The sequence below is a fragment of the Sinocyclocheilus rhinocerous genome, unplaced genomic scaffold, assembly GCF_001515625.1.
Source record: "Sinocyclocheilus rhinocerous isolate Xijiao unplaced genomic scaffold, SAMN03320098_v1.1 scaffold507, whole genome shotgun sequence".
Taxonomy (NCBI): domain Eukaryota; kingdom Metazoa; phylum Chordata; class Actinopteri; order Cypriniformes; family Cyprinidae; genus Sinocyclocheilus; species Sinocyclocheilus rhinocerous.
This window is the reverse complement of record NW_015649561.1, coordinates 490,780-506,397: the sequence shown is the minus strand read 5'-3', so window position 1 is coordinate 506,397 and position 15,618 is coordinate 490,780. Positions and strand designations below refer to the sequence as shown.

At 38.8% G+C, this 15,618-nt stretch overlaps 1 protein-coding gene across 2 annotated transcripts in view; it reads left to right on the top strand.

Annotated features, from left to right (window-relative positions):
- Positions 1-3,634: 3,634 nt before the first annotated feature.
- LOC107710624 (netrin-G1-like) overlaps positions 3,635-15,618 on the top strand; it is a 98,693-nt gene continuing 86,709 nt past the window's right edge. The window contains exons 1-2 of one of the 2 annotated variants that reach the window (XM_016515454.1): positions 3,635-3,674; positions 10,225-10,818. In XM_016515454.1, coding sequence (XP_016370940.1) covers positions 10,546-10,818 — 273 coding nt within the window. In that variant the 5' untranslated portion in view covers positions 3,635-3,674; positions 10,225-10,545. Of the gene's footprint in view, positions 3,675-4,093; positions 4,424-10,224; positions 10,819-15,618 lie in introns of those variants that run through there. The other variant, XM_016515453.1, reaches the window with a different exon arrangement.

The window sequence follows — 15,618 nt, the reverse complement described above, 5'->3', positions numbered from 1 at the left end:
ACTCCTCACAGATTTTTACCTTTGTGGGAAAATGGCTGCAAGGAAGCTTCTCAAAAAAGGCTGACCTTAAGTTACACATGGAGTTTGCTAGAAGTCATGTGACAAAACCCGAAACCAACTGAAAGAAAATTTTAAGAGCTAATGAAACTAAAGTTGAGCTTGAGCATGAGGTATAAAGCTACTGCCATAAAACAAGTCCCTAATGAAAGGATCTAGTGGAATGTGAGTGCTAAAATGTTCTGCTCATTAAAATGAATGATGCCATCCATCATAGCAGGCAATATGGCTCAGGTGCCTGGGAGATGGGCATGATGCCTGCTCTTCACCAGACAGAGTCAGACGGCTCACAACCACTTTATTCTGATTCCACTCTAAAAACGAGATCAGTTACACTGCATGAAAAAGAAGACAAAAATAAGATATCCTCATATCACTTCTCTTGAGTATATGTCATAGTTAAAGCAAGGAAGCACATTTTTCTTCCACACCTGTCAATGCCAACAATTCACCAGCCATAGATGTTTTTGACTAGCTATGGAACTGTGATTTGCATTATTAGATAGATAGATGATAGATAGATAGATAGATAGATAGATAGATAGATCGATAGATTTTAAACTTTATCTTTGATCATCAATTTTATACTGAGGTGAAAGTCACAATTTGTGGGTAGTGTTGTTTTTTAACTTTAAATATTAAAAACATTTTTGTTAATTAAAATAAGGCTGGAATAAAATAACATAAATAACAGATAAAATCATTTAAATAAATGAAAATGAGAAATGCTGCCTTGGCGACTAGCCGACTACTCAAAATATTAATAAAACTATTATAGTATATAAATAATACTTAAATGGTTTGTGAGAGACTGTATTGTATACAGCTTTGTGTCTATAATTTGAATCCCTGACATCAGCAAGGGTCAGATTATCATTCTCACAGTTTGACTAAAACTGTTTTTCAGTTTATAGCCAATAATTTTAAGTTTGTTTTGTTTACTTTTTATTTACTGTATTTTTTTTTTCAACTTAGTTTATTTATTTATTTATTTTTACTAGCATTTAGTGTTGTTGGTGAGTGTTTCGACCCTGGTTACAACCTTTAAAAAAGGCTTAGATTTAATACAGGAAAGGCAGACAATAATAAGAGTGCATCCCTCCAGTGCCCTACTGAAAGGACACACGAGGAACCCTTATACACTACCACTACATAATATAACTGACAGCATAAGTCACTGAAATAAAGACAGTTGCTAGGGAAGGGAACGGTGACACAGTAGTGCTCTGCATTGTTTGATACAGTGATGTGTCTTCATGAAGTTTTATGGTCCTTCTCATAGCGAAGCAACAAGAACAATTCAGCTCCCAGATGTCTCAACTGCACTCTGTGTTGTTTACATCGTGTGGGAGGTTGTAACTGATAAAAGCCATGGCAGGTGGGCTTCTCTTTGAAGCCATCAATAGACTCAACAGCCAAACAGACTCAAAACTTTCCAGTCCCCCATAACAGGTGTCGGGACAAGAACAGGGAATTATGGTAAGTGATGCATGCACAAGTCAACAAAACAACCACACAATCAACCAAACATCACGCTAAACTTGTCACTTAGTAAGGTAATCCAGTTGGAATAAATCAAAAGAGACTCGGCTATCAGATAAAATATAGATGGTTAGCAGCAAACCACTGACGCTGACAGCATCCATAGAGCTTGTTATTAATCCAATCGAAGCAAACCACACAAATGCAGGGCTTGAGCTCATGTGGCTGACCGGTAGCTAGTGTAGTGGTTAAGTTGATTCAGTGATCAAAAATGTAATAGAAATGTCAAGTACAGCGCAAAGCTGGCTGGAAGCAAAGGCTGCACCTTCTAGCCCTCACCAAGTTGTGTGCTTCAGTCAAATGTTAATAGCTATTCAGGACTTGGCTGCTGCGAAATCCCCTTCATCAGAATGGAAATTGCCTTGCAACTTTTTAATGGGTTTATAGGGCTTTGTTGCATATAAATGGCTTAGGTAATCAATAACAATGTGTGCTTGTTGAGTCACACACAAGATCACAATCACACAGGATCTCTATCAGCAAAGACACGCATTTTAAAGTCATTTGTATTGCGAAGGTAAAGCCTTTACAAGCATTCTCCACTTTACACTAGAGCCAGTTCTTTTAAATGTACACATCAATTGTCTTTAAGCAAGCCACAACACAATTGTTTCTATCTCCCTCACTCTCTCTTATAAACACATTTACCCACTATAGCATTATATAATGAAAACTTAATATATAATTATCAATATCACAGGAAACACTCTAGGCAACTGACATTTCCTTAAAGGCATAGTTCACCCAAAAATTTAAATGTTGTCATAATTTACTCACTCTCATGTTGTTCCAAACATGTAAGACTTTCTTTCTTCTGTAGATCTACAGCTAAAGAAGATGTTGTGCAGCATATTAGCAACCGGAACATTTTGGTTACCACTGACTTCCATTATATGGAGAGAAAAAAAAAAACATTTCAGAAGAAAGAATCTCATACAGTTTTGCAACAACTAGAGGATGAATAAAGTTTGACGAAATTATTATTTTTGGGTGATGTACCCTTTTAACCTTTGCAATTCAGTTTGTTCTTTTAGAAACTGCCCACACCCTGAAAATGGAAGAATACAAACCCACCCTCATGTGATCTCATGCTGAACTTGTAATATTTTGCATTTAAACAGATGGCAAACTCATATGACGCAGTATGAGTTTGCTCATACTAAAATGTACAACAACTACTCCCCTTGAGGAACATCAATAGATTTTCAAATTAATCAAATTCAAACTGTGCATTTTTCCTAAGGCTGACTGCAACCCCAACATTGCAACCTAACCAGGATTTAATCTAGGATACATCAAGAAGAGTGCATTTTCTTTGATTTTCAATGCAACAAAAGCGAATGGGAACTGGAGCTGTCATGCACAAAAAAAGACGAAACATACCATGAATGTCCATATGATTCATGCACTATATTCCAAGTCTTCTGATGCCATGTGACAGCTTTCAAATCTAGTACATTCAAATCTGCCTTACATATAGGCACAGGAATTTGAGGTAAATTTGAATGTGAGAGTTTTGAAAGCTTTGGAGTTTTGGAATCCAGCATGACTCGAATGGAACATTTTGTCGTTTTTGGAGTCTGACAGCCCCAGTTCTCATTCAATATAAAGCATAAGCAAAATGGTATGACATGAGAAACAATTAATGAGTTACTTTGTGTGGCTGTATGATTTGATCTAAAAGATTTGAGATTATAATGCACTGAACTGCAATATAAGGGAGAAAGTGTGAAGAGAAAACGCTGCTGTTAATTGCAAGGTTGTATTGTGTAATCCAGTGTTTGTTAAAGTCTTGTTGCACTAATAGCCTCTGAATATCAAATGTATCAATAAATTAAACGTTTCAACTTAACTTTAAGGTAATTTGCACTAAAAACTGAAAAAAGTCTGTAAGTAATCATTCAAATGCTTGGAGTCGATGTACATGCTCATGTGGAATCACTGCTGCTCATTCAACATGCGCACGATCTGAACTCTGCTGAAAACACGAGGAAGGAGACTATATGGTCCCCATCTTCAGTCCTAAGTGGTCATCGGAAAACAATATTTAGTTATTTCTGTAAGAGATCGGAAAGGTCAGTAACCGTCAATTACTATTAAAAAATAACAGCTTTACGTAAGCGACTTACTGTCACTTAATTTAATTCACGCGGATGCATGTTTGAAAACGATCAAGATCTTTTTGCGATTTGCTATTTATTAAATAAATGGCAATTAAAATTCCTCATACGGACTATTCTATTGGATATGTTTAGCAAAATTAATATATAGGCTTTGATTATTTATTTTTTCCTAAGACATAGCCTACTTCCTAACTTAACAGTGATTCCCATAATGGACAACATGTTGCCTAGTTATGCAGCTCACTAGGTCTTGAGATAGCCTGCATGTATAGGTACCTGAAAGGTTAAGCAGATGTCCAAATGTTCTCGCGGCTGAGGGTCCTTTAGGACCCAGCGGAGAGCTCAAGTGCGCGGCTTGAATACGCTTCATTCCCTCAAACTTACATTTGGAGATGATCGCTTTCAGCAGGTTAGTTGTTCTCTCCCGGGCAGGATAGGTAAGCGCTGAATTTAACTGGAGGTTTGGCTGTAATAACTCGCATTTTACAGACTGAGTGTCATTACAATGACTTTTATTGACAAAGGCTGGAGTTCTTATCAGTAAAGTATGTTCAGCTGGCCGATGAACATTTGACAGACGTGTAGGAGAACCTGTGCACTCCATTCAGTCAATTGCTGTGGAGTAACATTTCTGGGACATGATCTGAACAGTAAAGACCGGATTCATTCACTGGATGTTTTCTGTCTGGAAAACTGTCAAGGTGGGTTATTTTTGTCGCTCGCATGTTGCAAAAAGAGTCTAATCACCATCCATGTACAGGTATTTTCTCAGCATATCTGGAGGAAATCAACTGAGGCAGGTATAAATACTTAACGTTCGGTATAATATGACCCGTGTTTCTATAGAAGAGATCGTTTAGGTGTTTTTCCTGTCTAATTAGTTATTTCTGACACCTCCAATTTGTCCATTAATCGATCAACGTCTTTATCCAAATTTAGAACTATATTTCCCTCTAAACGGCACAGTTTACTTATTCTTATAGTCATTATTTTTGCTTTCTGTTTTAAAGGAATGCATATCGCACTTTCAATTTGTAATTTGCATAACTTGACCACAAGCTCATATTATTTCATTACCTTTCCACTCCTCATGCGCACGAGCTTTCCAGGTGCGGTCAAGACATTGAAGATCAACAGTGTTTTGTCTCCAAAAGAAAGCTATTTGTCTAGTGCTTTGTAGTTAAAAACTATTACCATTTTGCTCTTTCTCGTTCACACTCTTAAAAATAAAGGTTTCAATTAGAAGCAAAAAAAAAAGAAAAAGCATTTATGGTTTGCTGCATCAGGAGGATAAGTTAAAAAGCCCCTTTTTATTCTGTAGTTATCTAAATTATCAATATGTAGGTGTTTTTAAGAACTCAGAAACTATTGTAAGAACCTTAATGAAACATTTAAATTAATCTTTAAAGAACCATACAGTATATTAAACTCAAGAAGCCTACAGCTAATGAGAAGAAAGGTCTTTACTCAGCCTAGCAAAGCACCATTAAAAAAATAAAAAACTTTATTTTTAATAATAAGAGGCTGTCCATTAATCATGAATGTCATAACTATATATGATGTTTTCATTTAAAAATCTAATAAGGGAAGATTACAGATAAATCACGTTTCAGTCCCTTAATGATTATTCATTAAATGGCATTTGTTTCCCTCATAACTGGAGCTCAACACAGATATGTTACTTCAGTGGAGTTAACTGGAAGAACGTGACTCTTTGTTGATCTCAGTAGTGTGGCAGTACATCAGTATGGGAATGAGAGTAGCACTTTAAACCTCATGTCACTTTGTGTGTCTCAGAGCATGCAAACCTTTCAGGAAAGAGGCATTTAATTATGCATGTTCTTTTGGTATGTGGTGAATATGGTCCGATGGGAAGCAAGCGGCAGGCTGATTGGCATTACTCATGGAAAGATTGATGTATTCTTACATGTTTGGAAGAACATGCCAAGCACTTTAGATATGTGAAGGTTCCCTGCAAAGTTTAGCAGCTTGCTTTATAAAAAAAGAGAGAGAGATTTAGAATTGAAATGTACACTCTTAAAATAAAGTTTCTTTATTGGCCTCTATGGTTCAGTGATAAATATCTACAGAAACTTGCCATTGCACTAAAGGTTCTTTGCAGTCGAAAAGGTTCTTTAGATTATTAAAATGTTCTTCAGAATAATGATAATAATAATAATGGTTATTTTCAGAACTTTTCACTGAAAGGTTCTTTTGGGAATCCAAAATGGTTCTTCTATGGCATGGCTGTGAAACCCGCCTTTTTGATGCTTTATTTTTAAGAGTGCAGATATGCTTGATTCTTCTTTTCTTACTGATATCATTAACACCATAGCAGATGCGAATCTGTCAGTTCAGAATCTGACAGAAAACAAAGCTTCACAACCTTAAAAAAAGATTACAGGGTGCAAAGCTGTTAGAGCTTGTTTCAATTTCAGCACCTGAACAGCTCCAGTCCCATTGCGCACAAAGCTACCATGTAAAGCATGTGGTAGTTTGTGTTTGAGAGGAAGAGAACAGTGCAGAGGGGGTTAAGGGAAAAAGTAGAATGATCAAGGCATGTCAGCAGCATTGACACTTTGAGGGACAACAAGGTTAGTGGAAAGACCATTGAATAAATAGAAGTATTCACAGCGACTTTACAGGGTACCTGAGAGGCTGTAACCAATGCGAGCCATGTGCCATGAGTGTCTACTGACTTAAAAACACTTTGGTATGCTTCGGTTGTCTGGGGAGTAAAATACAAGTGGACACAGGGGGGTGTTTTCAGAGGATCTGAGAAAAAAAAAAGTAGGGATAAAAAAAATACCCAAGCCACCGCTATACTTTTTTTTTTGACGTGAACATATGGGATACTTGTAAAACATTCATAGTCCTTTTTTCATAGCAATATCTCTTATTTTTCTGCTGTTAGATTCAAGCGTCAATGTAAAAAAATGTGTTGCTCTCTGTGAAGCAGAGAATTATGAGAATCTTTCAAATGGAATTTGCCCCTATTAAAGGGATAGTTTGCACTAAAAATGAAAGATTGTCATTTGTTCGGCCTTATCTTTCCAAACCTGCATTATTTCTTCTGTGGAATACAAAAAGAAAAATAATAATAATAATAATAAAATGTTTTGAGGAATGTAGTGGTCGATCTTTTTGATGCAATTAAAATGAATGACGATTGAAGCTTTCAAGAAAAAAGACACAAAATAACCATTAAAATATCATAAAAGTACTTCACAGAACTCATGAACTAAATTGAATTTTAGTAGTTATTCACTTATAATCTTCACCTCAAAAGAGCATCTAATTTATCCTTTTGTAATCCACAGAAGAAAGGAAGTCATATGGGTTTGGAACTTGAGGTTTCATCATCAATTAATTATGAAAGTTTCTTTTCGGGTGAGTTATTCCTTTGAGATTTAGAATGTACTGACATTGCAGTTCTGTCAATAATTGTTTTGATGCTATGGCTGAAAACGGACAAATATCCAATTCTATACTATTTTGTGAAAAATCAATTAGTACAATACTTTTAAATGCTGCAGGTGAATTTAGGCATCAATAAAATAACTGAAATTATGAAAGATGGATATTCATTTTGAGATCTGCTTAAGATTGCATAATGAAAAAAAATTATGAAAATAAAATAAATAAATAAATAAATAAAATAAAACTAACATTTAGTTTAATTTATTTTGATGTTATGACAGATAACTGACAAATGGCCAATTCTGCACTATTTAAAAAAAATATATATAAATAATATAAAAATAGAGGCAACAAGTGAATTTAAGCATCACAACAATATAATTAAAATGATAAAAGATGGATATGGAGATCTGCCATGGAGATAATACCGATATTAAAAATAAAAAAATTGTTGCCGATGATATAAAGACAGGGCAGTGTTGTGAGAAATAATGTTTGTACATATGAATCTCAATACCAAGGTGGCGAGGAAGCCACTTCTGACCGATTTTGGAAAGACCCTCCTTTTATTTGGGATGAGCTGGTGCTTCCACAGTCTCCATTCATCTCTAGAAAATTCCAGGAAACTCTCGTTCCTCTGTTATCTCCCTCTGATGTATTAGTTTCCTCTCTAATGCAAGCCTGATAAGCTCACACTTCTCAAATTCCTAGTGTTAAGTGCATGGGGGAAAAAAAGTCTCTCCCATCTCTACTGTAACCCAATCACAGGATCTGGATTAGGAGTGTGATAAAACACTTGTGTGATATCGGACCGCACCTTATCTATCCCTCTATCCATGACTGCCACCTTTAACTTATTGCCTGTTCTTGTGCTTTAGAGCAACCACTCTCTCAGTCCTATTACTGACATTTTTTTTATGAAACCCATGATGCTGACGGCTATACAGTAATGTCTTATTAATCACATCCTGCCCCGTGCCAGGGGCTGAACGTGGTAATTGGCTCCTTGTTAGACTTCAGCATGATTGACAAAGCAGATTTAGAGGCTGCTCTGTCTCATCTATCATGGCTCGTCCCCCTATTTGAGGGGGCACGGACCTAATCAAGTCAACCAATCATACCCCAACATTAAGGATTCCTTATTTTGATGGATATGATGGAGAAGTGCATTCAGAAACCTGTTTTTTTCATACTGTATGGCCAATGTGTGTGCATGTTTTCATTATTGATTTTAAAAGATTGATAGTTACTGATACACTGTAAAAAGTGAAAATGTTACTCTAAAGGACTAGACTTACTGTATGTGGAACACAAAGGAGACATTTAGCAGTATGTTCATACTGCTCTTTTCCATATAATTAAAGTGAATGGTGACAAAGGACTTCGAAGCCAAAATGTGAAAAAGCACCATAAAAGAAGACCAAGAACAATAACAATAAAGATAACAATATTAGCTTCCACAACAATGGATGATAATGTTCTGTTTATTATAAGTGTGCATTGCAGATATGTCATTTGCCACTTTAAATGCTCAAGCTCAGCTAGAGAAATTGCTCCACAAGCGATACCAGTGATATCATTCTTCTGTGTCTTTATCATTGTATTTGTGTTGTGGACTTCAGTATTCTCATAGAATTAGAACAGTTATTATAACTTTATAGTTATATGTAGTTATTCTTGATGTGATCAGGCCTTTACTTACTGCACATGATATATTCCAAGTCTTCTGAAACCATATGATAGCTTTGCATGAAGAAAAGGCAGACATTTATTAAAACTAGTGCTGTCAAAAGATTAATCGCAATTAATCGCATCCAAAATAAAAGTTTTTGTTTATATAATACGTGTGTGTACTGTGTATATTTATTATGTATATATAAATACACACACATGCATGTATATATTTCAGAAAAATATGCTATGTTTATATATTAAATATATTTATATATATAACATGCATTATGAATATAAATATATACATGTAAATACACGTAAATCGATTAATCATTTGACAGCACTATAAAAAACATAATTAATTGATAATCTGTTCCCCTGGTGCACCTTTCAAATCTCATTAATGTACATGCATATTAAAATATGGTGCGTTAAAATGTGTGTCACACCAGGTTTGATGGCAACAATGCCACAGGTCGTTGCTTTTATGTGTTGTAAATGATTTCAATGTACCAAATTTTATTATGTGCATATTTTAAAAATGAAAGAGAGAGATTTGAGAGCTATGATAGATGGGATATTTTATGAATACCTACTTACATTCTCTTCAGTTCCTGACACAAAGCTTTTGAATGACTTTAGAAGACTTAAATGCAGTGCTTGAATCATACAGACCACTTTGATGAAACTTTTATGATGCTTTTTTGTCACATTTGGAACTTGACAGCCCCTGGTCATGAGAGTGAGTAAATGATGACAGAAATTTAATTTTTAGGTGAACTAGCCCGACAGCTAATTCAACCTGACCCGACCCTTAAAAATGATTTTCATTTGCTGTAACCTGCTGTGGCCTGGTTGATTCAGTCATATTAAATGGATCCAATTAAATATTTTTACTTATATAAAACCAGTTACTTTTATGTTATCGCATGAAGCACATTTTAGGCCACCTCACAAACAATTTTTGCAGTGTAGCACTAGTAATAAGGGCATCTGTCTCTGACATTAAAAGGTCTATGAAATCCATTAAGGTCTATGAAATATGAAGTATGCATACCATTTCTATATCTAGAAAAAATATTGGCCTCTTTCCACCACTGCTTGCCTCAGAACAGAATCCTTGAAATCTCAAATTGCTGAGAGACTTTTGAGGGTTGCACTGTGAAAAGATGTGCAGAATTACACGGTCTGCTTGTGCCTACAGGGATGTTTGGCTATTTGTCTTCCGTAATAAGCAGGTATTTTTAGGATATTTCTCTATGAAGTCCATCTCAGCTATAGAAAACACTTGACCTGCACCTCCTCACCTTTTCCACCGGGCTCCTCGTTATTCGCACAACACTAGTCCTGAAAGCTCCTCCGCTGACACATTCTTGTTTTCCTCTCCTTTTGTTCTTATCCCCCACAGACTGCTGAGAGCATACGGGAAACAGCGATGGACAGGCGGATGATCTGCAATGGCCTCCACTAATGGCTTCAAGAAGGAATTAATATCATTCTTTCACACCGGTGACCCGCGCTTGCCGCAACTTTGTCAAAACACGTTCAAGCGCCCCTGCAACACAATCAGACAAAAAGAAACAAATTAGTGAAATTAGAGCGGCCTAAGGAAGCTGAGTCAAAACTGGCACAGATGCCAGTCTTTTTTCCCCTTTAAAGTTCAGTGTTACCACAGAGGCGGTCTGCCTCATCATCCTCTGCCTGCTTATTATCTATCAGACTCCATTTAATGAGGCATCAGAAGAAAGGCGCAACCATGTACTTACTGCTAGTGTTTGTACTACAGGCCCTGTGGGTGAGTTGGTGTCATGCCACACAGCATTACCCGGCCTCATGGGGGCACTATGATGTTTGTAAGTCCCAGGTTTATGCAGAAGACCGCCTGGCCTGGCACTACATGGCCTGCCAGCCTGAGGCCACTGATATGACCAAATACCTGACTGTGTCTCTGGCCCCACCCAACATTACCTGCGGAGACCCACCTGAGATGTACTGTGCCCTGGTGAGTTTGATACATTTTTACAAACTTGATGTGACTAAGAGAATCACATAACCAGTATACAACAACACATTACATTGCTTGTATTACATGGCTAGAATACTTGATTCTGATTGGTCAATCGTGGCACTCACCAGTCAACATTTTTGTCCATTGTGACAGGCAACAATTTAGATAACTTTGCTAGTTTCATGTCTCTCGTATAACTCATGAAAAACAAACAAACGAACAAAAAAAGAAATCTGCACACCAAACAAATTTAATGATCAAGATCAATTAAAAATATTATTTTACTGAACATAAATATAAAGTGCTGTTCTGTTGTCACTTTATATGATAATCTTCAGTAAAATACTATTTTGCAATGGATCATGAATTTAAAATTTGTTTGGTGTGCAGATTTTTTTATCGGAGTGTCTATTTACACTAAGTGCTAATAGAGTGGTGGAACTATGATGTCACTTTGTAGGCAAAAACCCAGAAGCGAGTTAGCATTTTAGCACTTCCAGTTCCATCGTCCCAGAGTCAATGGGTTTTTTGAATGGTAGTTTGGTTAAATCCTCTAAAATAAGGTCCATGGTTCAAACAAGCTCAAGAAACGTTCACGTTTTATTCTACGACATAAAACACACCAGTTACACCCCACTCATGTTTTTTTTAAACTGTTACATTTCAAAGACGGTTGCTAACAAGTTGCTAAATGGGACTACAGGCGCTGTCGGAGACATTAAACGTCATCATGCCGAACAGTTTATCAAAATACAGTATGTTCTAATCGTAGTGTATAATTTATAGTACAGTTAATTGTAGAATAACCAATTAATAGTTTCCCGCATTTTATATTGTTGTTCGACAATGTTTTTTTTTGCTTTGCCCCAAAATGCAACAAGTCTTCGGATGGAAGATGCTCGTTTTATTGCTTTCCTACTGATGCAGAGATTTTGGGTTCGGACCATAAGGTAAACTCATATTACGATTATTCCATGTAAACACCACATTTACTGGCTTATTTGCGTTGAAAGTGAAACTTTAACGATGCATAGTGCTTAAAGTCACGTTAAAATTAAATGTTTACGGCCACATGAAGCTGTTACTAGTTTGGCTCTAGTTTTGTATTTATTCCAGTTTATATGAAAAGGTTCATGAAGTGTGGATTAAAATTCATATACAGACTAAATCCTTTTCATTGAACGTGTTAAAAATAATTTTGAAAAGTTGTGGGAAGCATGGTGGTGGTGACGTTGAAGGCGAGAGACCGTGGTGCTGTAGTTCGTTTTTAGCCTAAGTTTAGCTTTTAAGTTCTAGCGCTTTTATTTTGGCATAAAAATTCATAAAAGTTATATTATTTTGTGAAGATTATCTTGATGAACAAAACGTGTACGTTTCATGAACTATGATTGAACACAGAGCTTATTTTTTGCGGTAATCCAAAAGCCTATGGAAAAATCCTATTGGCTTTTTGTCGAGGGAACCAGTGCGATGCTAACAGCCGATGGGCCTACAAAGTGATGTCATAGTTCCCCCACTCTATTAGCCCGCCTTGTTGGCAGAGGCTATTTACACTAACTCTGCCCACCAACGTGTGATTGGGGTAGTCAACACTACAAAAGACGCTTGTTATGGCGCTTTTCCACTGCGTGGTACGACTCGGCTCGGCACGGCTCGGTTTGCGTTTCCATTGCGGTTTAGTACCGCTTTAGAGTTGGCGGGATTATTCATATGTCCTTATAGTTCTGCCGCCTCTACTGCCGCGACTCCTGAAAAACTTTTTCATTCCGCGTCGCCCTATCAAGCTCTCACTGGATCCGCTCCTCTGCAATCAAAGAGAGGAACGTCTGTACTTTCTCAACAGACAACGAAACAACCATTTTTTGGTTGTTAAAAAAAGGTGCGCTCGTTCAAAACAGTTGTGTTCGATCCTTTGCTGGCTGTGCTGATTTAAATCTAGTGGTTCTGTTGTGTCTCTGTGTCACAAGTTCAGTGACGCAGGCAGTGACGATTCTCTCTGGCCAGTCAGTGATCAGCATAGTTTACATGTCACGTTTTGGTAATGGTACGGTTCACTTGGAACCTCAACGGATAACCTCATCTAGCCTAATTGATTTTATTGAAGATATATTAATATCCGCAGCACCTTTAACTGATCACTGTTGCATCTTTATATCCTTCTACTCGGGCAAAATAGAATCACATAACAAGGGTTACTGGAAATGCAATGCTGATTTATTAAAACACAAACATTTTGCTTGCAAATTAAGTCCATAGTTAAAAATGTGGCATTGTGTAAGGACCTTATGTCATTCATAAGTAAATGGGAATATTTAAAACACAAGATTAGAGAATTTTCTATACAATTTAGTAAAAATGTAAGTAAGGCCAGAACAAAATTGGAGTTAGAATTAATGAGAGAATTAAATTATTTATGTAATAAAAGTGAAATGGACAATGAAACTAAATTACAAATTTTATCTTTACAATCCAAAATTGATTATTTATATACTCAAATAGCTAAAGGAGCATATGTAAGATCTAGAGCAAGATGGTTAGAGAAAGGGGAAAAAAGTAATAATTATTTGTGTAGGCTTGAAAAGAGGCGACAAGAAAAAATACTATAAAATATCTGGTTACACTTTACGTGAATGGAGTTATAAATACCAACCCTAAAATTATTTCCTCAGAGATTTTTCAATTCTATAGTTCTTTATATAGCTCATCCTTCTCTGTATCAGACTGTAATATTTTCTTTGACAATATACATACTAGCATACCCCAGTTAGACCAGGAAACTAGAGACTTATGTGAGGCTGATATTAAAATAGAGGAAGTAGATAAAGCAATAAATAAATTATGTTCAGGGAAATCTCCAGGCCCTGATGGCCTCACTTCTGAATTCTATAAATTCTTTAGGGAAGATTTGAGAGAACTATTGTTTGGGCACATATCCGGGCTGGGGTCTCAGGACAACGTGAGAGTCGCCCGGATCCAAATACCAGGCATGTGTCGGCGACCGAAAATGCCTGCAGGTCCCCCACCCTCTTGACTGAAGCCAGTGCAGTGAGGAGCACTGTTTCTGTTTTCTTAAGTTTCTGTCTTAGCGACAGAAACTTAAGCTTTACTGACTGCAGAGGTTCGAAGGGCTCCTCCTTCAAGGCCATCAGGACCGAGGGGAGATCCCAAGAGGGTACCAGGTGGGGGCAAAGAGGATTCAGCCTCCTCGAGCCCCTAAGGAACCTGATGATCAAGTCGTGCTTCCCAACAGACTTGCCGTCTACTGCATCGTGATGTACGGCGATAGCGGCAACATACACTTTGAGGGTGGAGGGAGACAGCCTTCGCTCCAGCCCTTCTTGCAGAAAGGAGAGCGCGATCGGGCATCTACGGGGTCTTCCCGCTGGGAAGAACACCAATCGACAAACAGGTTCCACTTCAGAGTACATACACTTGGGGGGTGGAGGGAGACAGCCTTCGCTCCAGCCCTTCTTGCAGAAAGGAGAGCGCGATCGGGCATCTACGGGGTCTTCCCGCTGGGAAGAACACCAATCGACAAACAGGTTCCACTTCAGAGTTCTGTAGAGTTCGTCTTGTAGAGGGCGCTCAAGCTGAAGTGATGGTGTTTACTACCGCTGGGGGTAGACCACCTAGAACCTCCGCGTCCCGTCCAGAGACCACACGCGGAGATTTCACAGGTCTGGGCGCGGGTGACAGAGGCTGCCCCCTCTCTGAGAATGGAGATTCTTCCTCCGAGGAATACGCCAAGGAGGGGCTGTCTCGAGGAGCATCAGTTCTGGGAAACAAGTCCGACTGGGCCAGTATGGTGCTACTAAGAGGACCTGCTCCTCGTCCTCCCTGACCTTGCACAATGTCTGTGCGAGAAGGCTCACTGGGGAAAATGCATACTTGCGTAGGCCCCGAGGCCAGCTGTGTGCCAGCGCATCCATGCCGAAGGTCCTCTCGGACAGGGAGTAGAACAGCTGGCAGTGGGACATGTCCGGAGAGGCAAACAGGTCTACCTGAGCATCCCCGAAGCGTCTCCAGATGAGCTGGACTGTCTCGGGGTGGAGTCGCCATTCTCCCAGAAGGGGGGGCCGGCGTGAGAGCTCGTCAACTGCACTTTTGAGCTTGCCTGGGACGTGAACAGATGAAGCGACCTCAGATGTTTCTGACTCCAAAGGTGGAGATGGCGGGCGAGTTGCGACATGCGACGGGAGCATAGACCGCCCTGGTGGTTGGTGTAAGCAACGGTCGCAGTATTGTCCACCCGCACCAGTACGTGCTTGTCGTGTAGCAGCGATTTAAGCGGCGCAGAGCAAGCCATACTGCTAGCAACTCGAGGCAATTGATATGCCACTGCAGACGAGGCCCTGTCCAGCAGCCCGATGCTGCACGCCCGTTGCACATGCCCCCCCAGCCTATGGCAGAGGCATCTGTTGAGACAACAACATGCCTGGACACTTGCACTATGGGAACTCCCACCCGAAGAAAGGCAAGGTCTGACCACGGGCTGAAGATCTGGCGGCAGGACGGGGTGACTGAGACCCGGTGAGTGCCGCGTTGCCATGCCCATCTCGGGACTCGGTCGTGAAGCCAACGCTGAAGCGGCCTCATATGAAGCAATCCAAGCGACGTGACAGCGGCAGCGGATGCCATATGTCCCAGGACCCTCTGAAACTGTTTCAGTGGGACCGCCCTCCTGCTCTGAAATGACTCCATGCAGTTCAGCATCGACTGAGCACGCTCTACTGAGAGGCGTGTTATTAGATTGACCGAGTCCAACTCCATACCGAGAAAAGAGATCCTCTGCAC